The sequence below is a fragment of the Hyla sarda genome, chromosome 5, assembly GCF_029499605.1.
Source record: "Hyla sarda isolate aHylSar1 chromosome 5, aHylSar1.hap1, whole genome shotgun sequence".
Classification (NCBI taxonomy): domain Eukaryota; kingdom Metazoa; phylum Chordata; class Amphibia; order Anura; family Hylidae; genus Hyla; species Hyla sarda.
In genome coordinates, this window is record NC_079193.1 from 357,456,471 (window position 1) to 357,483,768 (window position 27,298).

Genomic DNA, 27,298 nt, shown 5'->3' on the forward strand with positions numbered 1-27,298 from the left:
AGCTGCCACCGGATAGCCGTTTACGGTGCCCCGTGTGGTCCGCTGACGATCACTTACCTGTCCTCGGGGCTCCGGAGCGTCCTCTTCGGGATCCCTGCATAGTCGGCGCTCTCCATTGTCGTCATCACGTCGCTGCGCACGCCGTCCCATCATCCAATAGGAGCGGCATGCGTAACAATGTGATTGGCGGCGGCGGAGAGCGAGGATGCCGGGGAAGCAGAGGCCTTGCCGGAGCGTCGGGGACACCTCGGGAACGCGGTGACAGCGATGGAAGGCGACATCCAGGGCAGCGGTGAAGGTCGGAGTGGCGGAGGCACGGGAGTATTACCTCTAATACCAGTGGTCTTCAACCTGTGGACCTCCAGATGTTGCAAAACTACAATTCTCAGCATGCCCGGACAGCCGATCGCTGTCCGGGCATGCTGGGTGTTGTAGTTTTGCAACATCTGGAGGTCCGCAGGTTGTAGACCACTTTACTATACTTTACATTGCACGGATCCCTCAACATACGATGGTTTCCACAAACGATGGTCCATTTGGAACAGATTACCATCGTATGTTGAGGCACCACTGTATACATCTAGATTCCTGTATGATCACAGACAGAGACACACGTTCCATATGTAACAGAACAGCAGAATGTTTCATCTGATGCTGTTATATGACAATTGTCCCTATAGGAGTCAATTGAGCTGGAGAAGAGACAGATCTATATATACAGTGGTCCCTCAACATATGATGGTAATCCGTTCCAAATGGACCATCGTTTGTTGAAACCATCGCATGTTGAGGGATCCGTGCAATGTAAAGTATAGGACAGTGATCTACAACCTGCGGACCTCCAGATATTGCAAAACTACAACACCCAGCATGCCCAAACAGCCAACAGCTGTCCTGTCCGGGCATGCTGGGAGTTGTACTTTTGCAACATCTGGAGGTCCGCAGGTTGAAGACCACTGTGAGAGGAAGTTGTACTCACCTGTCCCTGCCGCTCCGGACCGTCACCGCTGCCCTGGATGTCGCCTTCCATCGCTTTTGCTGCATTCCCGACGCTCCGGCAAGGCCTCTGCTCCCCCGGCATCCTCGCTCTCCGTCGTTACGCACACCGCTCCTATTGGATGACGGGACGGCGTGCGCAGCGACGTGATGACGACGATGGAGAGCACCGACGATGGAGGGGATCCTGAAGAGGATGCGCCAGAGCCCTGAGGACAGGTAAGTGATCATCAGCGGACCACACGGGGAACCGTAAGAGGCTATTCGGTGGCAGCTGAAGCAGTCTGCACTGCCCAATAGCCGTTTATGTGATGGCCCCGACATACAAAAGAATCGTATGTTGAAATGATCGTATGTCGGGGCCATCGTAAGTCGAGGGGTCACTGTATATGTATATTTTAAAGAGAATCTTTCAACCTATTCCAGCAGTTGAAATCCAACATGCTCGCTCCTTCAGGAAAAGTGGGGAGGTCCCCATATACTTAAGACAGTCCTCCGGTTCTGCACAAATCATCAAGTTTTCCATTCCCTAGACCGGAGCATGTGTGTGTAGCCTAACACTGGTACATTGACTGGACACATTAAAGGGGTATTCCAGGTTTATACATCTTATTCCCTATCCAAAAGGATAGGGGATAAGATGTATGAACCCAGTGGTCCCATCGCTGGGGACCCCCGCGATCCCTGTGCAGCCCCCGGCATTCTGTGCCGGGCACTGGCTCCAAGACATCATGGCCACGCCCCCTGGTGACATCAGGCCACGCCCTCCATTCATGTCTATGGAAGGGGGTGTGACGGTCGCCATGCCTCCTCCCATACACATGAATGGAGGGGGCATGGTGTGACATCACATCCCCGTCTCGGAATGCCGGGGGCTGCACCGAGATTACGGGGGGTCCCCAGCGTCAGTACCCCTGAGATCAAACATCTTATCTCCTATCCTTTGGATAGGGGATAAGATGTCTAGGGGCGGAGTACCCCTTTAAGATCCTGTTATCTAGAGAAATGGTCACCCACAGCTATTATATTCCTAAATTTCCAGGAGGAATATCAGAGGATGGTCCAATGCAGAGTTATTGTAAAAACAGAAAAGATGCTGCAAATCGTTAAGGAGAGTGGAAAGGACTTGTAACATTTCCTTTAAAATCTTATTAGGGAGTTTATCACCCGATAGACCCCTATTAACACTATAAAGGTCACAGGGTCGCGGTCTGGGGGTATATTGGTATCTAATATAGCATTTATCCTCCATATACTGGTCTTGCTTTGGGTAGTAGATCCCATTAAATAATCATACTCCTCTAGTATCGGTTATGTGTGTATATGAGTATTTACTATGATGCAGATTGTGCCAATAGTTCTATTATTTGGCAGGGAAGGAATCCATAACTGAGAAGTGTTAAAGGGGTACTCCACTGGAAAACCTTTTTTTTTTTTAATCAACTGGTGCCAGAAAGTTAAACAGAATTGTAAATGACTTCTATTAAAAAATCTTAATCCTTCCAGTACTTATTAGCTGCTGAATACTACAGAGGAAATTATTTTCTTTTTGGAACACAGTGCTCTCTGCTGACATCAAGACCACAGTGCTCTCTGCTGACATCTCTGTCCATTTTAGGAACTGTCCAGAGCAGCATATGTTTGCTATGGGGATTTTCTTCTACTCTGGACAGTTCTTAAAATGGACAGAGGTGTCAGCAGAGAGCACTGTGGTCATGATGTCAGCAGAGAGCACTGTGTTCGTGATGTCAGCAGAGAGCTCTGTGTTCCAAAAAGAAAATAATTTCCTCTGTAGTATTCAGCAGCTAATAAGTACTGGAAGGATTAAGATTTTTTTTTATTGAAGTAATTTACAAATCTGTTTAACTTTATGGCACCAGTTGATTTAAAAAAAAAAATTAAAAATATATAGAATTTTTTTTTTTCCACCAGTGTACCCCTTTAACTCCTTATGGACCAAGCCCATTTTCACCTTAAGGACCAGGCCAATTTTATTTTTGCATTTTCGTTTTTTCCTCCCCGCCTTTTAAAATCCATAACTCTTTTATATTTCCATCTACAGACCCATATAAGGGCTTGTTTTTTTCCGTGACCAATTTTACTTTGTAATGAAACCTCTAATTTTACCATAAAATGTACGGCAAACCTAATAAAATTTTAGGGAGGAAATTTAAATGAAAACCACAATTTTGCACATTTTGTTGGGTTTCGTTTTCACGCCGTACAATTTACGGTAAAAATGACATGTGTTCTTTATTCTGTGGGTCAATACGATTAAAATGATACCCATGGCGAGATACTTTTATACCGCTTAAAAAAGATTTGCATATTTAAAAACTTTTAGATAATTTTGTTTATAAATTGTTTTTGGCATAAAATGTGACAAAAAAGTTGCATTTTTGGACTTTTAAAAAAATGTTTACGTTTACCATACGGGATAATTAACATTATATTTTGATAGTTTGGAAAAAAAAATTACGCTTTTTTGGGGTTAAATGGGAAAAACTGACAATTTTAAAGGGGGACCGCCGCTGGGGACCCCCGCAATCTCGGCACCCCGCTCTCATCAGGCCACGGAGCGAACATCCGCTCCGGGTCTGATGACGGGGCCGGTGATCATGGCGTCACAGCTCCGCCCCCGTGGGACGTCACGCTCCGCCCCCTCCATGCAAGTCTATGGCAGGGGCGGGACAGCTCTCTCGCCCCCTGCCATAGACTTACATTGAGGGGGCGGAGCAAGACATCACATGGAGGAGGAGCCGTGACGTCACTATACTCCAGCCCCATGATCGGCAGTCATCGTTCCGGGGCCTGATGAGAGAGGGGTGATGCGTGCGAGATTGCGGGGGTCCCCAGCGGCGGGACCCTGCGCGATCAGGCAACTTATCCCCTGTCCTTTAGATAGGGCATAAGTTGTCAGCACGGTAACTTTTTTTAATTTTTACATTTTTCAACTTTTATTTTTTACACTTTTTATGTCCCCATAGGGGACTATCTATAGCAATCGTTTGATTGCTAATACTGTTCAGTGCTAATGATCAGTATTATCGGCGATCTTCTGGTCTGCTCGATCTCAGATCAGAGCAGGAGACGCCAGGAGACGGACGGAGGCAGGTGAGGGGACCTCCGTCCACCATTACAGATGATCGGATCGCTGCGGCAGCGCTGCGGGCGATCCGATCATCTATTTTAACACGCGCATTGCCGCAGATGCCGTGATCTGTACTGATCACGGCATCTGAGGGGTTAATGGCGGACGATCGCGAATGTCGGCCATTACCGGCGGGTTCCCGGCTGATAGCAGCCGGAACTTGCCATGTATGACTCGAGCACCGCTCCGATGCACAGGACGTAAATGTATGTCGCGGTGCGCGAAGTACCGCCAAACCAGGACGTACATTTACGTCTGTGGATGTTAAAGGGTACCTGTCATCAAATAAACTTTTGATTTATTTTAGATTAATGAATGTTGAATAACTTTCCAATAGCATGTTAATGAAAAATATGCTTCTTTCTATTGTATTTTTCCCGATCAGTCCTGTCACCAAGCATTTTTGACTCATGCTGGAGTCCTAAACACTCAGAGCTGCCAGCCTGCTTTGTTCACAGCCAAACAGGCTGTGAACAAAGCAGGCTGGCAGCTCTGAGTGTTCTCCTTTGTGAACAAAGCAGACTGGCAGCTCGTAGTGTTTAGGACTCCAGCATGAGTCTGAAATGCTTGCTGCCAGGACTGGTAGGGAGACCCCTAGTGGTCATTTCTTCAAAGTGGAAAATTAAATAGAAAGAAGCATATTTTTTTAATAACATGCAATTGTAAAGTTATTCTGCATACATTAATCTATAATATATCAAAAGTTTTTTTGATGAGAGGTACCCTTTAAGGCTTTAATCACAGTGATGGCGGCTCTGTAAGTGATCACCTCTCTTTTCCACATAGTCCATGGGCAGCGATTTTTTTGCACACAGTCTGGTTGAGCTCGGAGCTGAAGAGCGGGATTCCATAGCAAAGTTCAAGGGGCACCCAGTCCTTCTCGACAGCTGGTGCTGTAACAAATGTAGAAGAAGGAAGTGAGTGCATTCTCTTTATACCATGGTGATCTCAAGGCAGTGTTTCCCAACCAGGGTGCCTCCAGCTGTTGCGAAACTACAACTCCCAGCATGCCCGGACAGCCGAAGGCTGTCCGGGCATGCTGGGAGTTGTAGTTTCGCAACAGCTGGAGGCACCCTGGTTGGGAAACACTGTCTCAAGGTGACCACACGCAAAACTAAATTCAAATAGGAACAGGTATGTAACCCTACTACCCGCCCCTGATGTCATGGGTGCACTGACCGCGCCTGTCGGATAGCCATCATGGTGCAGCAACAGTCCGCCACCCCTTATATTTTATCCAAAGCAGGCGTACGTAGATCAAGTTCTAACAATGAATCACTTTATTCCACTGGGTAATTACTTTTTGTATTCACTTTACTGCGCTTTGTCTTGTCGCTTCCTGTGCTCTGTTATTTTTCTATCCCTTGTATATCTGCTGTATGTTTTCCAGCGGTGCCCTAACTTACATTGGGACCCTATACTATCAACACCTTATATTTTGGCACAACACAAATAGAGAAACACAGCCGCACATCCGCCATTTGTATTTTGACCTACTTTCTTCTCGGTTGTTAGTATACATTTTGATTAGAAAGTACAAGCCCACTCGTCACGTCAAGGCCACCTAGTCAGTCCCTAGTGAGTCCCTAACCTAACACTGGCGTACCACTGCCTCAGAGACACCATGCCCATAGGGGGAACAGACAGTGGCCAGGCAGCCCCACTGCTGCCCGAACAAGCCCCTGGCTTTGGGCCGCACCATTCGGAGGCGGTGGTCGCCGCCCAGCACTACGCCTGTGTCAGGTTAGGGACCCACTCTAAATAGGTGGCCTTGACGTGGCGAGTGGGCTTGTACTTTTTGATCAAAAATGTATACTAACAACCTGTCCATTTTTGAAATGATGCTGAGAAGCAATCAGATCAAAATAAAAATGGTGGATGTGCGGTTGTGTTTCTCTATTTGTGTTGTTCCTTATATTTTGGGCTGTGATTTGGTGGCTTTACACGCTTAGTTAGGGTGCACGCACACAACGTTCCCGTATCAGGTTTGTGATGAAAACCTGATTCCTCAAAACCGGACTAAACTGTATCAAAACGTGTGTACGAATTTGAACCCATATACGGTTTGAAAAATGATGTCCGGTTGCATCCGTTTTTAAGAAAAAAAAATGTATACGTTTTTAAATTTTCACTCCATTTTTAATAAAGTTTCACTTGTTTGATTGAAATTCCAAGAAAAAAAAAACTGTGCAAACTCAAAAACTGTATAGTGAAACATACAGTTCTGTACTGATCCCATTGACTCCCATGTTAAAAAAAAAAAAAATGTATACCGTTTAATACAGTTTTTCACCCGGACCAAAAAACGTGGTAGACTACAGTTTTGGCTACGGGTAAAAAAAACGGACAAAACCGTATAAGATGCAAAACAGACTAAATCGGATGATGCGTTTGAGATACGGTTTACAATGTTAAGTCAATGCATACGGTTTTCTATACAGTTCCATATGGTTTTTAACTTGAAACCGTATACGGGAACTGTATAGCAAAAATGTGGTGTGCGTGAGGCCTAACTCTGTTACGCATCCTGTTTACTGTGGAAGTAATGTAACTATCCCAGATCCCTTGTTCTATCTCTGTATCACAGTGATGCATATCTGGTATTTCATCTCTTACAATTTCTTAATGATTTTAAATGTACGGTATTTTTCGCCGTATAAGACGCACTTTTTCTTCCCCAAAACTGGGGCGAAAAAGTCGGTGCGTCTTATACGGCGAATACACCCCTATGGCGGCGGTCCCTGCGGCCATCAACGGCCGGGACCCGCGGCTAATACAGGACGTCACCGATCGCGGTGATGCCCTGTATTAACCCTTCAGACGCGGCGATCAAAGCTGACCGCCGCGTCTGAAGGGAAAGTGACACTAACATGGCTGTTCAGTCGGGCTGTTCGGGACCGCCGCGATTTCACCGCGGCAGTCCCGAACAGCCCGACTGAATAGCCGGGTTAGTGCTTACAGGACACCGGGAGGGACCTTACCTGCCTCCTCGGTGTCTTCTCCGTTCAGGGATCCCCTGTATGGCCGGCGCTCTCCTTCCTCGTCATCGCGTACGTGCGTCGGCGTGCGTAACGACGTGATGGCGGCGACGGAGAGCGAGGATACCCGGCCGGCAGCAGAGACGTTCCGGAGCGACGGGGACACGGCGACAGCGATGGAGCGACATCCAGGGCAGCGGTGACGGGTCCGGAGCGACGGGGACACGTGAGTATTACCTCCTATACCAGTGGTCTTCAATCTGCGGACCTCCAGATGTTGCAAAACTACAACTCCCAGCATGCCCGGACAGCCAACGGCTGTCCGGGCATGCTGGGAGTTGTAGTTTTGCAACATCTGGAGGTCCGCAGGTTGAAGACCACTATTGGGTTCAAAATCTTTATTTTTTTTAGATTTTGCACCTATAAATTGGGTGCGTCTTATACGCCGGTGCGTCCTATAGGGCGAAAAATACGGTATGTCATTATTTTGCATTTATGTATCAATAAAGTGATTCATTGTTATAACTTGATCTAGATACGCCTGCTTTTTGCTTTGGATTTTGTATTTCTGAGTAGGATCTTTATACTTTCCTGGGGGCTCCCAAGACAAATAGCCGTTAACTTATACCGGAATATCGGTATAAGTTATCGGCTATCGACCCTAACCTCCACAGAGTATCGGTATCGGCCCTAAAAAAATGGTCGATCCCTAACTCAGACACATATAAAGATATTCTTAAAAGGGGTACTCCCGTGGAAAACTTTTTATTTTTTTTATCCACTGATGCCAGAAAGTTAAACAGATTCCTAAAAAATAACTTTTATTAAAAAAGCTTAATTCTTCCAGTATTTATTAGCTGCTGAATACTACAGAGGGAATTCTTTTCTTTTTGGAACACAGATCTCTCTGCTGAATCATGGCCACAGTGCTCTCTGCTGACATCTCTGTCCATTTTAGGAACTGACCAGAGCAGCATATGTTTGCTATGGGGATTTTCTCCTACTCTGGACAATTCTTAAAATGGACAGAGATGTCAGCAGAGAGCACTGTGCTTGTGATGTCAGCAGAGAGCTCTGTGTTCCAAAAAGAAAATAATTTCCTCTGTAGTATTCAGCAGCTAATAAGTACAGGAAGGATTAAGATTTTTTTTTATAGAAGTAATTTACAAATTTGTTTAACTTTCTGGCACCAGTTGATTTAAAAAATAAAAAAATAATAATAAATAAATAAAAAAAGTTTTCCACTGAAGTACCCATTTAAAGGGGTACTTTGGTAGAAAACTTAATTATTTATTTATTTATTTAAATCAACTGATGCCAGAAAGTTAAACAGATTTGTAAATGACTTCTATTAAAAAAAACTCTTAATCCTTCCAGTACTTATTAGCGGCTGTATACTACAGAGGAAATTCTTTTCTTTTGGGATTTCTTTTCTGTCTGATCACAGTGCTCTCTGCTGACACCTCTGGCCGTGTCAGGAACTACTGTCCAGAGTAGGAGCAAATCCCCAAAGGAAAACCTCTCCTGCTCTGGACAGTTCCTAAAATGGACAGAGGTGTCAGCAGAGAGCACTGTGGTTGTGACAGAAAAGAAATCCAAAAAGAAAAGAATTTCCTCTGTAGTATACAGCCGCTAATAAGTACTGGAAGGATTAAGATTTATTTATTTTTTTTAATTTTTTTAAATAGAAGTAATTTACAAATCTGTTTCACTTTCTAGCACCAGTTCATTAAAAAAAATAAAAAATTAAGTTTTCCACCAGAGTACCCCTTTAAGAAATGAATCGTGAAAGCCAAATCATTTCCTTGCTTTTATTGTTTAGCAAATTTAGTTTATGCCAACCCACGGTATTGTGCTGGATGTAACCATAAAGAGGACTGTACCTTCACTGGCTTTCTGTCCAGGTTCCACTGCCAATTCCTCAACCACAAGCTCAAAGGACTCCGTGCTGCCATTGACTTCAGAGCCCAACGCCAGACAAGACTCATCTGTATGGACCAAAGAGAGGAATGTGAATGATCTACAGCATAGATCTCCAGACTGTGGACCTCAAGATGCTCTACAGTCTACACCAGTGTTTCCCAACCAGGGTGCCTCCAGCTGTTGTGAAACTACAGCTCCCAGCATGCCCGGACAGCCGAAGGCTGTCCGGGCATGCTGGGAGTTGTAGTTTTGCAACAGCTGGAAGCACACTGGTTGGGAAACACTGATCTACACCATTAATATGGAAATTTACATAAATGTTCTTAAAGGGGTAGTACTACCGTGGAAAACTTTTATTTTTAAATGAACTGGTGCCAGAAAGTTAAAAGGGGTATACCAGGAAAAAACTTATATATATCTCAACTGGCTCCAGAATGTTAAACAGATTTGTAAATGACTTCTATTAAAAAATCTTAATCCTTTCAGTACTTATGAGCTTCTGAAGTTAAGGTTGTTCTTTTCTGTCTAAGTGCTCTCTGATGACATGTGTCTCGGGAACCGCCCAGTTTAGAAGAGGTTTGCTATGGGGATTTGCTTCTAAACTGGGCGTTTCCCGAGACATGTGTCATCAGAGAGGATTTAGGCAGAAAAGAACAACCTTAACTTCAGAAGCTCATAAGTACTGAAAGGATTAAGATTTTTTTAATCGAAGTAATTTACAAATCTGTTTAACTTTCTGGAGCCAGTTGATATATATATATATATATATATATATATATAAAAAAAAAAAGTTTTTCCCTGGAATACCCCTTTAAACAGATTTGTAAATCACTTCTATTAAAACTTCATATTCCTTCCAGTACTTTTTAGGGGCTGTATACTAAAGAGAAATCCAAAAAAGAAATGCATTTCCTGTGATGTCCTGACCACAGTGCTCTCTGCTGACCTCTGCTGTCCATTTTAGGAACTGGAGAAGATCCCCATAGCAAACATATGCTTCTCTGGACAGTTCCTAAAATGGACAGCAGAGGTCAGCAGAGAGCACTGTGGTCAGGACGTCACAGGAAATTCATTTCTTTTTGGATTTCTCTACAGACCCTAAAAAAGTACTGGAAGGATTAAGATTTTTTTAATAGAAGCGATTTACAAATCTGGTTAACTTTCTGGCACCAGTTGATTTAAAAAAAAATAAAAAAAAAGGTTTTCCACGGTAGTACCCCTTTAAAGTGACAGGCATGTTATCTAGCACCTTTATAAGAGTCATGACACCCTCTTTAGCAACTTTGTAACTTCTGTGCTTTAATTCTCGTTACATCCTTAACCCCTTAAGGAACAAGGTCGTACATTTACGCCCTGGTCTTGCTCACGCAGTTTAAGGGTACGTTCCCACACGGCGTATTTTGCTGCGTATTTGCTGCGTATTTGGTGCTGCGTATTTTCCTACCCATTGACTTCAACAAAGTAAATAAAATACGCAGCAGCAAATACGCAGCAAATACGCCGTGTGGGAATGTACCCTTAAGGGTGTTTTTCCCAGTCCTTTCTCCTAGGTGAGCTAGCAGAGATGCTCATCAGGTGCGTAATCAATGATACCAGCAGAATGGTGAGAAGTGTAGATATAAGGAAAGGAAACAGAATAGTTGGGGCTCTCCCCAAAAGACAGCAAGGTGGCTGTAGGGGGGAGGCAGGGGTCCTGGTGAGGAACACACAGCCCGAGCTGTGAGTGGCCCCAAGAGTAATGTGGACGAGACACACAGCAAGAGGTTGCAAACGCTGTGTGTGAACAGTGAGTAGAAGGTTGCAGGAGGCATAAGTTTAACTGGCCGGGAAAAGCCCTCCAGTTGATAGTCAGGGCATGCTGTCTTTTGTAGTCAGTGACTGGACGGTCTAGGGTTTTGTTCGTTCCTGTGTTATGTTTTTATTTATCCTGCAACCTGTCTAATAAAGCTGGCGAGGAGCCAGACTTGCATAAAGAACTGTTTGCCTGCTGAATGAAGTAGAAACGTGTCCTGTGGCTGTGTCAAGGGCGATCCCAGAGCTATCCCCAGGGTGAAATCCTTACATGGCCAAGCAGGCTCCCCGCCACCGACCCTTCGTATAGGGGTGAAGTGAGCTGGGAATGCTATAGCGGGTAACCCGCGACCACTGTCACCAGAGGATCAATGATACCCCACCTCTGGAGGTGGACGCCATTACCAGCAAGTGCCCTAGAAATACGCTGGGGTACCCACTGGGCCCTTCATACTAGAAGGCGATACCGGCGTAAACTAATGGGACACCACCCATGTAAACGAATGCCATTGTCGTAAAAGGTCCATTGCTCCTGCAGGGACACAAATGTTTGGTAGTCTCCCACTGGTAGTGGGGGGACCGGAATTCACCCGCAGAGGCGGCAGTAAGTGCGCTCCCATGGACGTTGGGAAGACCTTTGAACATGTGGGGACACCCACGTGCCGTGGTGCATCAGGACTGCAGCTGTGGATGCGGCAGACATCAAATCAAACCGGTAAACTCTGACATACAGCCGCGTACCGGAACCGCAAACACGGATGCTGCAGACTATGCAACCTCTATGGAAGGTAGAGAAGGTCTATTGTACATCAGTTAACTCTCGCTCACAGTGGAGAACTGGAACAGCAGCGGGGGACGTCCTAACCTCCATGGATGGTGTAGAGGGTCCATCATACATCAGTCAACTCTCGCTCACAGTGGAGTACCGGAATAGCAGCTGCGGCAGACGTCCCAACCTCTATGGATGGTGTAGGGGGACCATTGTACCTCGGTCAACACCCACTCACAGTGGAGTACTGGAGGAGCAGCTGCGGCAGACCGCACGCCCACCATGGGCGTTGGAGAGGGCCACAGTGGTAAAGAAAACAGGCAGACACACGCTTAATGTTACTCAGCGAGGAAGTTAAAAGCAGTGTGGCGAACAACGCAGATTAATGTCCCAAAGTCTGAACCTCCAGAAAAAAAACCTATACCCCAGTAAAAGTGAATAAGGAGTGCAAAGGAAGTGGCCACAAAAAGACTCAAAAAAAGTGATGCACCTTGTGCGGACTCTTGGTCCGCAGTATATGCAAGCATAATGGAACTGTGCAAAAAAGGGCAAGTGCCGCAATACTTGGAAACAAGAACCAAGCATTTCATTGTGGGGTGTAGTGAACCTGCAGAAACTGCCCTAACGGACACACGTATAGTGCGAAAGAAGCAGGCGTGAGATCACACCTCTTTCTCCAAAATCCATTTAATGTATGATGCCAGATAGGGGACATAAAAGATGAGAAACTGATAAGAACAGATACTACGCTTGATTCCCGACAGTCCTACCAAGAAGGGCAGGAGAAAAAAACATAAAAATACACTAAGGTTGTAGTGACAACTTTTGGCCACCAGAGGGGAGCCAAGCACACAATGGAAGTGGAGCTGTACATAAAGCAGCCACTGGAGGGTGCAGAGCTCCCGGGAAAGGTGAAGCAGATTTTTATTTTATTTTACTTTCACTTCAGGAAATAGCGCAACCCGCCGGGAAGAAAGGGCGCACTGGAGAAACACTGCCCGATACAGTAAAGAGTGGAATGGGTAGAAAGATAGAGACTGGGCCAAGCATGACGAGGCCGCCCCTCCGCCACTCGGCCGCATGAACGGGGAGCCGGCCGCACAGGGACAATGACACTGCCGGTTCCTCCCCCGCTGGGGAAGTGCCAGGCCAGGGGACCGGAGACCTGCTGTCCCAAGAAGACTAACACTGGGGCAGCAGCAGAGGGCCTCACTGTATACGGAATAAGTTATAGGTGTCAGAAGAGGACAATTACTAATTTTCGTACAAAAAGTTATAATTTTTTTAAAGAATTAAAACAAAATAAAACCTATATAAACTGGGTATTGTTGTGACCGCATGGACCTACAGAATAAATACAGTTTTAATTATTTTAAGGAAAGTGCACTGTGTAGAAGTGGAAGCCCCCAAAAGTTACAAAATTGTGTTTATTTTTCAATCTTGCCCTACAAATAAATTTTTTTTTGTATCACCGTAGATTTTGTGGTGAAATGATGGATGTCCTTACAAAGTAAAATCGATGGCGCAAAAAACAAGCCCTCATATGGGTTTCAAGGTAGATCATTGAAATCGTTATGATTTTTAAAAGGTGAGGAGGAAAAAATGAAAGTGCAAAAATGACAAAACTCTGAGTTCTTAAAGGGGTACTCCGATGCTTCAGTGTTCTGAACATTTTGTTCAGAACGCTCAGAGGCGGAGGCTGTGGCGCTACGGCCACACCTCCTGTGACGTCACGTCACAACCCCTCCATTCATGTCTATGGGAGGGGGCGTGTCGAACGACACGCCCCCTACCATAGACATGAATGGAGGGGGTGTGGTGTTACTTCACGAGGGGGGTGACCATGACGTCACGACCACTGCCGCAGGAACCCTGCACTTGTTTAGAATGCCCCAGCAGCGTCACCCACACGATCAGACATCGTATCCCCTATGGTTTGGAAAGGGGATAAGATGTCTAGCAGTAGAGAACCCCTTTAAGAGATTAAAGTCAATGGGTTGCACAAGCTGTATGCCTACACAGTGTATATATAACAGTCTCATGTCTGAGGTATATATCTGGAGTCCTCCCAACATATACCTCCAGCAGAAGCCTGACAACATGAAGGGGGAGATTTATCTAAACCCGTCCAGAGGAAAAGTAGCTGAGTTGCCCATAGCAACCAATCAGATCGCTTCTTTCATTTTTTTGAAAAGGCCTCTGAGAAGTGAAAGAAGCGATCTGATTGGTTGCTATGGGCAACTCAGCAACTTTTTGTTTTGATAAATCTCCCCCAATGTATATAGGGTCTAAATTCTATTCAGGAATGTTTCTTGATCATTCACGGCTGCAAACTTGATACTTTCTATTTAAATTATATATATATATATACATATATATATATATATATATATATATATATATATATATATATAAACACACACACACACACACACGCGCATACATACACAGGACATGACATCACACACATATATATTCCAAAAAATTGGTGTTTCCCAATCCGATACTCCAGCGCCATGTCTTGTATGAGAACGATTTTATTATGATGTGTGTGGTCATGTGACCGCCATCTTGTGTATTTTAAGACGTTCATTGTGGTTATTTGTTACCTACGACTAAGCACTCCGGTGCGAAACGCGTCAGGCTTCTGTGTACTGCGTTATGCTGAAATAAAGTTCTGAGTTTTTACCTGCATACTACAGTTCTGTGCCGGACTATCTTCTTTGCTGCTATATATATATATATATATATATATATATATATATATATATATATATATATATATATATATATATATATACATACATACATACACACACAGGACATGACATCACATGTGTATATATTTATATATATATACACACACATATACACACACACACACAGATTCATATGTATAATATATACACTTTTCTCTGCAAGTATACAGGTCTCTTTCTAGTAACTACTAGAGATGAGCGAACTTACAGTAAATTCGATTCGTCACGAACTTCTCGGCTCGGCAGTTGATGACTTTTCCTGCATAAATTAGTTCAGCTTTACGGTGCTCCGTTGGGCTGGAAAAGGTGGATACATTCCTAGGAGACTCTTTCCTAGGAATGTATCCACCTTTTCCAGCCCACCGGAGCACCTGAAAGCTGAACTAATTTACGCAGGAAAAGTCATCAACTGCCGAGCTGAGAAGTTCGTGACGAATCGAATTTACAGTAAGTTCGCTCATCTCTAGTAACTACCATTCCTCTAAATAAAATATCACACAAAAAAAAAATTATTTTCTGTATTTCTGTTTATAGTTTTTCGTTCATTATATTTGGGATATAGTAGTTAATCTACATGTACATTAATTATTAGCAGCTTTTTTTTGTTAAAAACATAAACTCCCCAAAATGGTTACTAGTGGCAACAACAAGCATAATATTTGTCCTTTAAGTCTGGCAATGTTCCCAAACTAAATTCTGATATAAACAACCCCACCCCCTGACACCCGTAGATTACCTTCACAGGTGTGTGAGTCCTGACGGGTAAGGAAATGACGAAACGAAAAAAGGTGGAACCTAATTACGTTTAAATACACCAAGAAACACAGTATAAAACCTTGTATAGGAGAGGAGCTTGTAAAGAGGCTCCCTAAAGTGCTCCTAAGGCTACACGTATATATGGGCATGTCTATGCTGCCAATACAGAACATACGACCAAACCAACCTATACAGTGGTCCCTCAAGTTACAATATTAATCGGTTCCAGGACGACCATTGTATGTTGAAACCATTGTATGTTGAGACCAGAACTCTATGGAAACCTGGTAATTGGTTCTAAAGATCCAAAATGTCATCCGAAAATAGGAAAAAGTGAGAATTAAAGAAAAATAAGTAGATAATTAATATAGATAAAGCAAATCCTTACATATAAAACTAAGAAAGATCTGCTGGGAGCTGTAAATCACTGTCTATGTCAGTGTTTTCCAAGCAGGGAGCCTCCAGCTGTTGCAAAACTACAACTCCCAGCATGCCCGGACAGCCAAAGGCTGTCCGGGCATGCTGGGAGTTGTAGTTTTGCAACAGCTGGGGGCACCCTGCTTGGAAAACACTGGTCTATGTAGAGGACAGGAGCTTCTTCAGGGTCCTGTACAGTACATGCAATGTCCTAAAAAAGTAACATGGAGTCGCCCTCACCTGGTGTCCAAAGGAGCAGCTAATCCTGGTACAGGTAAAGAGTACAGAACATGTAATACCTTCCTGTACTGTAGGGGGCGCTACCAGACATCAGTCAGTGCATACGCTTCAGTAATACAGGTAAAGAGTACAGAACATGTAATACCTACCTGTACTGTAGGGGGCGCTACCAGACACCAGTCAGTGCATACGCTTCAGTAATACAGGTGTTTTACCAGTAAATTGACCATTCTGATTGGTCAGTTCTTCCGGCAATTGACAAGTATCACAGATCTGGACTGTCCATAGCATTGTATGTTGAGTCTGGTTTCAAGTTACAATGGTCCAGAAAAGATCATTGTATGTTGAAACTATTGTATGTTGAGGCCCATTGTAAGTTGAGGGATCACTGTATAGCAAAAGAACTGTGGCAGACAACAATGTGAATGCAAATATCAAGAATTTTTAATTATTTAAAAATGACAATAAAAACAAGAATGGCGTCTGACAAACATGGAACATCTCTCATATTGTGACCGCTAGTATGGGGTCATATAGAAGGACGCAAGTCCGAAACAGACGTAGGGGTGGACGTCTCTCCATTGTACTTTTTGTTTGCACATGTAGGTGTCTGTTGCTGTAATCCTATGCTTTTACTTTACCTATGCACTTTGTGTTTGTACCCCATGCACTTTATTTGGATACAGTACCTTACCATTGTTATGCTGCTATATAGATACTTCGCACTATCCCCCCATGTTGTGTGGACATTCTATATTACCCCATACTAGCGGTCACAATATAAGAGATGTTCCATGTTTGTCAGACGCCATTCTTGTTTTTATTGTCATTTTGAAATAATAAAAATTCTTGGTATTTGCATTCGCATTGTTGTCTGCCACAGTTCTTTTGCTATATAGGTCGGGTAATTACATTTAAAGTCCAGACCGCCACACAATTTAAGTATACGGCCGCCATCAGTGCCGTATCGGCACCACGCTAAAAAATAGGAGCCTAAAGAAATATACCTGGGAACATTTTGTCAAGTACCTACATGATTCCTGATGATCCCCCATAGTGAGAAACGCGTCGAATCTGTCTGTGGACTCTAGCCATATGCCTGGGGAGACTAAAAAGCCGGAGGGTTTGTAGCCAAAAACGTGGTACCTGCATTATCCACGGGACCAGAAGGAACGGTCTTCATTACCGGACTGCAGGCCGGCACGTCGAAGCAAGCTCTGGATATCAGGTTTATTTGTTCTTGCACGGGATATATACACTGTGCACGGCACTGCCATCCCAATCATAGAAACTACCTACCTACTATCCAGTATAATGTCAGGACTGTTCATGCTGATATAAGGCGAACACATAAATACAGGCTGACTCTGAATGGGACATTAGTGATACTGCATGATGTCTGCTATTCCTTAATTAAGTTATGAACCCTATGTATAATAACGAGGTGTGCAGACCAATGCATGATATGGATGCTTCAGCAGGACCGCAGATCTAATATCTGAACTGTATCAGGCACTATACTATAGGAGACTATATTGTTCCCCAGGGCTACAAAATTATATGGCATTTCTATGTACATTTTTTGTACTTTTTCCATTTTTGCACCAGCACTTTTTTAGTGGCGGCCGTGGTCTTTTACCTAATAGTTATATGATTAAATTGAAGACTAGCATTGCAATATGTCTCACGTCTTTTCAGTGCAATATATCTATCTATCTATATATATATCTCTATCGTCTATATGAGATGGATATATATATATATATATATATAAATATATTGTCTATATGAGATGAATACATATATATCGTCTATATGAGATGGATATATATATATATATATATATATATATATATATATATATATATATATATAAATATATTGTCTATATGAGATGAATACATATATATCGTCTATATGAGATGGATATATATATATATATATATATATATATATATATATAAATATATTGTCTATATGAGATGAATACATATATATCGTCTATATGAGATGGATAGAGCAGGAAAGCAGCACTCCAGGGTAAAAAAAAGGTGCTCGGGTGCCTACTGTGTCGGGTCTAGGTTGGGGACCCCTCCAAACACAGAAAAATTAAATAGACAGTGGCACACCAGGTGTCAGCAAAAAAAAGGTGATTTATTCAAAAGACGTGTTAGGCAACGTTTCAGCTGGCTCACCCAGCCATTTTCAATTTTTCTTTGTCCATATGAGATGGATATATATATATATATATATATATATAAATATATTGTCTATATGAGATGGATATATATATATATATATATATATATATATATAAATATATTGTCTATATGAGATGGATATATATATATATATATATAAATATATTGTCTATATGAGATGGATATATATATATATATATATATATATATATAAATATATTGTCTATATGAGATGGATATATATATATATACACGGTAAATATATTGTCTATATGAGATGAATACATATATATCGTCTATATGAGATGGATATATATATACGGTAAATATATTGTCTATATCAGATGAATACATATGTATCGTCTATATGAGATGGATATATATATATATATATATATACTGTATATATATATATATATATATATAAATATATTGTCTATATGAGATGAATACATATATATCGTCTATATGAGATGGATATATATATATATATATATATATATATATATATATATATATAAATATATTGTCTATATGAGATGAATACATATATATCGTCTATATGAGATGGAGATGAGATGGAGATATATATATATATATATATATATATATATATATATATATATTGTCCATATGAGATGAATACAGATATATCGTTTATATTCGATGGATATATTTTTATATGTGTGTATATATATATATATATATATATATTTATATCCATCTCATATAGACGATCATTAAGCTTTATATAAATGTAAATTAAGCGGATGAATTGACCTTCAGGCCGGACACTTCTTACCTTTGCCATCAGAAATGTCGCTCAGTCTCCTCTGGCTGACGTGATGGATGTTGGGGTTCAGCATTGTGATGTACCCACAGAAATGCTCCAAATCTATCCTCTCCTTTAAGACTTTTAAAGCTTTGTGGACGCCCATATTGTGAGTAGAGAACTCTGGAGATTATAGACCACACAATAATCCACTTTAGTACCATGCATTCAGGCTGTAGAGTGAGAGCACATTTTGCAATCTAAAACCATCATATCCAGGTGATAGATTCCTTTTTAGCACTAAGGGAATGTCCGCACACTGTATATGGTGCAGATGTATTGCTGTAGATTTTATGCCACGTAAATCAATAGTTGAACATAAAGGCAAAATCCACAGCATGAGTTAACATACCCATAGAGCAGTGTTTCCCAACCAGGGTGCCTCCAGCTGTTGCAAAACTACAACTCCCAGCATGCCCGGACAGCCGAAGGCTGTCCGGGCATGCTGGAAGTTGTAGTTTTGCAACAGCTGGAGGCACCCTGGTTAGGAAACACTGCCATAGAGTGAAAATTATAACAACAAACTAACAATGACCCTTAGTGGTGAGATCTAATGGTGCTTAAACAAAAGGCTGTGTTCAACTTTGTAATTTTTTTTATGGTTTCCAAAACTGTAAAGTAAAAATGCTAAGCCAAATACTGTATAAGAAGACTGTGCATCTCCATGGTGACAGATAGAGATGAGCGAATTTACAGTAAATTCGATTCGTCACGAACTTCTCGGCTCGGCGGTTGCTGACTTTTCCTGCATAAATTAGTTCAGCTTTCCGGTGCTCTGGTGGGCTGGAAAAGGTGGATACAGTCCTAGGAGACTCTTTCCTAGGACTGTATCCAACTTTTCCAGCCCACCGGAGCACCGGAAAGCTGAACTAACTTATGCAGGATAAGTCATCAACTGCCGAGCTGAGAAGTTTGTGACGAATCGAATTTACTGTAAATTCGCTCATCTCTAGTGACAGACTACAAATATACTCTGTGTAGTCTGACTGCAGTCTCATACCCCCCCCCCCCCAAATTGTCCCCTACTTTATACTAATGCACAATTGGTAGGCCAGCCAGCCAGAAGTAGAAGACTGGCAGATTTAAGCATTTTTAATAAAGATATAATACAAAGTTGCTTCATTTCTTAATTTTAGAGACATTGGGACAATAAAAAAAAATAGTTTGCAAAGGAGGACACAGGCTTTAAAGGGGTGCGCCGGTGTAAAAAAGAAAAATAAAGAAATCAAATCAACTGGTGCCAGAAAGTTAAACAGATTTTCAGATACTTCAATTTAAAAATCTTAATCCTTCCAGTACTTATCAGCTGCTGTATACAGAGGAAGTTATTTTCTTTTTGAATTTCTTTTCTGCCTGACCACAGTGCTCTCTGCTGACACCTCTGTCCATGTCAGGAACTGTCCAGAGTAGGAGCAAATCCTCATAGCAAACCTCTCCTGCTCTGGACAGTTCCTGACATGGACAGAGGTGTCAGCAGAGAGCACTGTGGTCAGACAGAAAATACATTTAAAAAGAAAAGAACTTCCTCTTTAGTATACAGCTGCTAATAATGTTGGGCTATATTGGTACCAATAAAATCTAAGGCTCCTTTCATACTAGGACAGTTTCTCCATTACAAACGGACATTAATGTTTTTTTTTTTGATCCTTTGGATAGGGGATAAGATATCTTAGGGCCAGAGTACCCCTTTAAAAGGGGTTATACAGGAGGAAAAAAAATGTTTTATATATCAACTGGCTCCGGAAAGTTAAACAGATTTGTAAATTACTTCTATTAAAAAATCTTAATCCTGTTAGTACTTATGAGCTGCTGAAGTTGAGTTGTTCTTTTCTGTCTAAGTGCTCTCTGATGACACTTGTCTCGGGAACCGCCCAGTTTAGAAGCAAATCCCCATAGCAAACCTCTCCTACTCTGCGCAGTTCCCGAGACAAGCAGAGATGTCAGCAGAGAGCACTGCTGCCAGACAGAAAACAACAACTCAACTTCAGCAGCTGATAATTATTGGAAGGATTAAGATTTTTTAATAGAAGTAATTTACAAATCTGTTTAACTTTCTGAAGCCAGTTGATATATATTAAAAAATAATAATAATTTTTTTCCTGGAATACCCCTTTTAAGTCTTCCTAATTAGTTGCGTACTATAAATTATATATTTAGTACCGTATCTTACCAGAGATAGTTGTGGTTAGAACTGGGCGGGGTTTACTCCCATTTTATATATGTAAAATGCCCATTTGATATCCTTTGATGTGATGATCTCTCTGCAAAGTCATATAAATGATATCTAAGCTAACAAACTCCTGTGACTAAGGTTGATGATTAGTAACCAAACGTATTAATTCTTTTTGATATATTCCTTTATATCATGGTCTGTTTATATACTTTTTTATGCTAACCTATTATAACCAATAAACCTGTATATCATTTTTATAATAACTTTGTTATTATTTTATCATACTGCAAAAGTTACTTCTACCTCTACTTCCTAGTACTTATTTCTGGGGCCCAGATATGGTGAATTGCATTGTCTGTATATTTTGGGCAATTCATAATGGTCATAATATTTTTAATATTTTTGTTGACCATATTATTACCCCGACAATAAGTACTGGAAGGATTAAGATTTTTAAGCAGAAGTAATTTACAAATCTGGTTAACTTTCTGGTACCAGTTGATTTAAAAACAATAGTTTTCCACCGGAGTACCCCTTTAAAATACAATATGGCGAGAGTAAAACCTCATACACAGGATGCTTTCTCCATACTTTACAATAGGGTCGTGTGTACTAGAACGAACTAATGTGTTTCCTATAGGGACATATTATGACTTTCCCGGTCTGACTCTGGAGTATTAGAATCAAGAACCAATTCCCAGAACCAATTTTAGAGACAATAGTGACCAGGAATTTGAACCCTAGAAAGTTAGCAAAGAAGTACTTACCTCCTTGTAGTTCCGATTCATCAAAGGGGAAAGGAACATGTGCAGTCTCTCCCATTCCGTGCATCCCATGACCCTGAGTATAAAGGGACAGAAATACACATTATCGCCCTCTAGTGGTGTTTGGCAGACTTGTTTAGGATTTTAGGGCATACACAGAATGGGGAAGATTTTTTAAATATTTTTTTTTTTAAAACATATTTTTATTGTTTTTTTTTTTTTTAAGCAACTTTAACAACAGACAGAAAACAATTCAACAGACCCTCCCCCTCCTCTCCCAACATAGTCATGCCACGGGAACATTAATACAAAATGAGAACGAATATGAGCAATCGAGGCCCATCCAGAACTACAACACATATAGACAACATCATGCACTCACACACACATCCAAACCTACCCTAGGAGCTCCTAGATTCCCAGTAGGACATTCTATGACTGAGAGGCCCCCCCCGAACTGGAGGATCAGTAGAGACATCAAGCAAAAACCATGGAACTCAGACCTTGTCAAAAAATTTTTCGGACATTTCAAGGGCATGATACAAAGGGACATATTTATTAACTAGGGCTATCCACCGGGCCAGAGGGGGTGAGGACACATCCTTCCAGGCCATCACTATAACTTTACGGGCACAAAACAAAAGGAAGCAGACCAGAATGTGCCTGTAAGAGCCCGTCACCAACCCATTAATAACCCCCAACAAAAAACATACCTCTGGCGTTAAAACAAAGGTGAATTCTAAGTGGCCCGACAAGAACGTCATGACCTCCCTCCAAAAGGGCACAACGCAGGAGCAAGTCCAAACCGCATGTAAGAAGGTGCCCCTCTCACTCCCACACCTAAAACAGATCTCCGATCCCGAGACCCCCATCCGATGCAGCCTCACCGGAGTATAAAATAAACGGAGGATAAACCTGGACTGAATAAGCATATCCCGAGCACCAACTACCGTAGAATAATACGTTTTGATAACCTCCCTCCACATATCTTTCGAAAGACTGGGAATATCAGAATGGGGGGAGATTTATCAAAACCTGTCCAGAGGAAAAGTTGCCCAGTTGTCCATAGCAACCAATCAGATCGCTTCTTTCATTTTTCAGAGGCCTTTTCAAAAATGAAAGAAGCGATCTGATTGGTTGCTATGGACAACTTTTCCTTTGGACAGGTTTTGATCAGTCTCCCCCCAATGTTGACATCTAAAACACAACCGACATGTGATAGACCTGCCCTACAAATACTGAACTCCACGGCAAAAAGAAACTTACATTTTAAAGTTTGGTAAAAAAAAAAAAAAAAGACCCGCAGAATGTCCTTTATTAATTCCACTGACACTACACAATTCTGGAGCAGAGCACATGGCCGGGGCGTAGGTGTATTCCTGCCTTATACATCTTATCACCTATCCAAAGCATAGGGGAAAAGATGTATGATTGCAGGGGTCCCGCCGATGGGACTACCTCCGAGACGTGACGCCATGGCCACACCCCCTTGTGACGTCACACCACACCCCCTCCATTCATGTCTATGGGAGGGGGCGTGACTGCCGTCACACCCCCTCCCATAGACATGAATGGAGGGGGCGTAGCCATGACGTCACGAGGGAGCGTGGTCGTCACGTCTCAGAGGCAGCGGCCGGCACAGAATTCCGGGGGCTGCACCCGTTAGAGGAGATAAAACTGGGATAAGATGTATAAGGCCAGAATACCCCTTTAACCCCTTCCCGCAGAATGCCTTATATAAACGGCGGGTTATGCTGCTAGTTCGCGCATCCCGCCGTTTATATAAGGCATTCAGTTAACCCGGCGATGCGGGTGAACAGGCAGAAGTCTTGCTGTTACCGGTGGGAGACAAATTCTGCCTGACATCCCAGGACCATCTGTGATTCGTCCTGGTCAGCAAGTTCTGTGATTGGTCACTGTGGACCAATCACAGTGTCTCAGCTGCTTTGCTACAGTAACTCTGGCTCCGATGCCCTCACTTCTGTCTGAGTAGCGATCGGAGCCGGAGTTAGTGTAGCGGAAGAAAGAAAAAGAAAACTAAAGAAAAAGTAATAAAAAAGAGCTGTGGTGCCCCGTACCCCTGCTGCTGTCCTCCATCCGTCCATCCATCCATCCCTAGTGCTGTAGCCTGTGGATCTAACAGGCTGCAGTGAGGAGCTGCATTGTGACTGTCACTGCATATAATAGTTATATAAAAGTGTTACAGTGCCAGCAGTGCCCCTTACCCACTGAAGGCCGCCCTCACCCTCTTTTTCCCATTCATTCACCAGCTGCTGTAGTCTGTGATAGTGATCAGGCAACAATGAAGAAATCTAAGTCTGTCACTGACCATAACATAACACCTCCATACTACCCTTTTACGTTTTTATGTAGTCCCTCACTGATTTGTGACACCAGTGACAGTTCAACGCTGTGTTTTCATTTCTAGTGGCGCTTAAAGGGTTATCCAGGAAAAAATAAATATCAACTGGCTCCAGAAAGTTAAACAGATTTGTAAATTACTTCTATTAAAAAAATCTTAATCCTTTCAGTACTTATGAGCTTCTGAAGTTGAGTTGTTCTTTTCTGTCTAAGTGCTCCCTGATGACACGTGCCTCGGGAACCGCCCAGTTTAGAAGCAAATCCCCATAGCAAACCTCTTCTAAACTGGGCGTTTCCAGAGACATGTGTCATCAGAGAGGTCTTAGACAGAAAAGAACAACTCAACTTCAGAAGCTCATAAGTACTGAAAGGATTAAGATTTTTTTTATAGAAGTAATTTACAAATCTGTTTAAATTTCTGGAGCCAGTTGATATATATATATATATATATATATAAAAAGTTTTTTTCCTGGATAACGCCTTTAAGTCTTGCTTTGTGTTTCAGTTTTTCCATTAGTTACAAAAAAATATAAAAAAAGGAAAAATAAAATATAAGATATATAACATTACAGTGGAAGTGATTTGTCACTGATTTGTTATAGTAGTGACAGTTTACTGGTTTTTTTTTTCTCTATACTGGTCTCACCGCCAGCTTAGTTCTAGAGATCAGGACAGCACTGACAGTTCTCCACTGTTCTGTAGTTTGTGGCGCAGCTACATCTTTTTTTTTTTTTTTATGGAAAAAAACATCAAGTCAAAAAAAATATTTAAAAATATTTAAAAAAAATATAGTACTAGTGTTGTTACATCAGAGACCCTTCGCCACTGTTTTTTCTGAACTAAAAGTGTCATCTGAAAATATGTCAAGGCGTCGCAGGTACAACACTGAGGAGGCACATGCCTTCTTGGCATCTTCCCCAGTGGTGAAGAGTTGCTATATTTTCCCTCTTCTTCTTCCTCGTCCTCTACTGATTCTGATGAGGAACCTCCTCGCCACCGTCTTAGGCATAATAATGAGCCAGGTCCTAGTACCATCTCTGAGTGGGCTCCAGCTTCTAGCTTTATACCCCAGTTGCCTAAATTTGTGGCCACTGCAGGCATTTGTGTTAACACCAAGGGGTTAAAAGAAGCTGATTTTTTCAGCTCTTCGTTTCAGAAGATCATAATAGTGGAGGAAACCAACAGGTATGGCGGGCAATTTATTGCGGCCCATCCACAGGCATATCATGCCAGGCCTTACCAGTGGACACCAACCAATCCACAGGAGTTAAAAAGAAAAATTTGCCCTTTCGCTAAATATGGGCGTAATTAAAAAGCACACAATTCGCTCTTATTGGAGTAATGATATGATTTACCACACTCCATTGTACCTTGCTGTCATGCCAAGGGCTCAGTTTGAAGTCCTCCCCAATTTCTTACAATATGCTAAAAATGAAAATTTCACACCCCCCAGTGATCCCAATTTTGATCACATATATAAAATTCAGCCCCTTGCCCAACTACCGTATTTATCGGCGTATAACACGCATTTTTTAGGCAAAAATTTTTAGCCTAAAGTCTATGTGCGTGTTATACGCCGATACACCCCCAGGAAAGGCAGGGGGAGAGAGGCCGTCGCTGCCCGCTTCTCTCCCCCTGCCTTTCCTGGGGTCTAGAGCGCTGCTGCCGGCCCTTCTCACCCCCTGGCTATCGGCGCCGCTGCCCGTTCTGTCCCCCTGACTATCGGTGCTGGCGCCCCATTGCCGGCGCCGATAGCCAGGGGGAGAGAAGCGGCGCCGACAGCCAGGGGGAGAGAAGGGGCAGCGGCACCCATTGCCGGCGCCGCTGCCCCGTTGCCTCTCCCCATCCCCGGTGACATAATTACCTGTTGCCGGGGTCGGGTCCGCGCTGCTGCAGGCCTCCGGCGTGCGTCTCCGGCGTAGTTGCTATGCGCTGCACGGTGCGGCGCATGACGTCAGTGCGCCGCGCCGTGCATAGCAACGACGCAGGGGACGCACGCCGGAGGCCTGCAGCAGTGCGGACCCGACCCCGGCAACAGGTAATTATGTCACCGGGGATGGGGGGAGGCAACGGGGCAGCGGCGCCGGCAATGGGTGCCGCTGCCCCTTCTCTCCCCCTGGCTGTCGGAGCCGCTTCTCTCCCCCTGGCTATCGGCGCCGGCAATGGGGCGCCAGCACAGATAGTCAGGGGGACAGAACGGGCAGCGGCGCCGATAGCCAGGGGGAGAGAAGGGCCGGCAGCAGGGCTCTAGACCCCAGGAAAGGCAGGGGGAGAGAAGGGCCGGCAGCGACGGCCTCTCTCCCCCTGCCTTTCCTGGGGGTGTATCGGGGTATACACGCGCACACACGCACCCTCATTTTACCGTGGATATTTGGGTAAAAAACTTTTTTTACCCAAATATCCTTGGTAAAATGAGGGTGCGTGTTGTGTTATAGGCTGGTGCGTGGTATACCCCGATAAATACGGTATTTAAACCAAATTTTTTTTCGAAGTGTACACACCTGAAAAAGAAATGGCAGTGGACGAGTCTCTTGTGCACTTCAAGGGAAGGTTGCACTTTAGGCAATACCTGCCTAACAAATGGGCCAGGTATGGGGTAAAACTTTATACATTTTAAAGGGGTTCTCCACCATAAGGTGATTTTAGTACGTACCTGGCAGACAGTAATGGACATGCTTAGGAAGGATCTGCGCTTGTCTTGGGGCTAAATGACTATGTTGTGAGATTACCATAATACTGTGGCTAGCTTTTTGTGAACTTGTATTTCCTGTTTGACTTATGTTTTTTTGACTACAAATCCCACAATTCCATTTTCCTCCCTCCCACACATGAGCCACCCCACCCATTGAAACAAAAGACCTGTGGTTTTCAGTCAGGGTGCCTACAGCTGTTGCATTAGTTGCAGATTGATCTCTCCACCCATTGAAACAGACAGGCTCCCTGTCATCAGCTGACTAGTGACGTCAGGTCTCGGCCACATTGCAAGCTGGGAAAAATCCAAGACAACAGTCATTTTGTATGCTGGTAAAAATAAATAGTGGGGTGAAAATCACAGAATTGTGAGAAAACCATCACACACAGGTACAGACACTATATTATGGACTACACTAACTTCACAGCCCCCGTAGCATAGTCACATAAAAAAAAATTCCTGGAATACCCTTTTAATTTCAGGAAAATCACGCCC

At 43.0% G+C, this 27,298-nt stretch overlaps 1 protein-coding gene and 1 non-coding gene across 5 annotated transcripts in view; both read right to left on the minus strand.

Moving 5' to 3' along the window:
• Positions 1-27,298, minus strand: part of FAM91A1 (family with sequence similarity 91 member A1) — a 90,973-nt gene that overhangs the window by 6,685 nt on the left and 56,990 nt on the right. For all 4 annotated transcript variants that reach the window (XM_056522695.1, XM_056522696.1, XM_056522698.1 and 1 more), the window contains exons 19-22: positions 21,754-21,826; positions 18,784-18,936; positions 9,009-9,113; positions 4,917-5,040 (exon numbers count right to left, since the gene is read on the minus strand). In XM_056522695.1, coding sequence (XP_056378670.1) covers positions 4,917-5,040; positions 9,009-9,113; positions 18,784-18,936; positions 21,754-21,826 — 455 coding nt within the window. The remainder of the gene's footprint in view (positions 1-4,916; positions 5,041-9,008; positions 9,114-18,783; positions 18,937-21,753; positions 21,827-27,298) is intronic.
• LOC130274704 (U2 spliceosomal RNA) lies at positions 12,200-12,390 on the minus strand. The gene has a single exon (XR_008844440.1). It is a non-coding gene; the product is annotated as a U2 spliceosomal RNA (small nuclear RNA).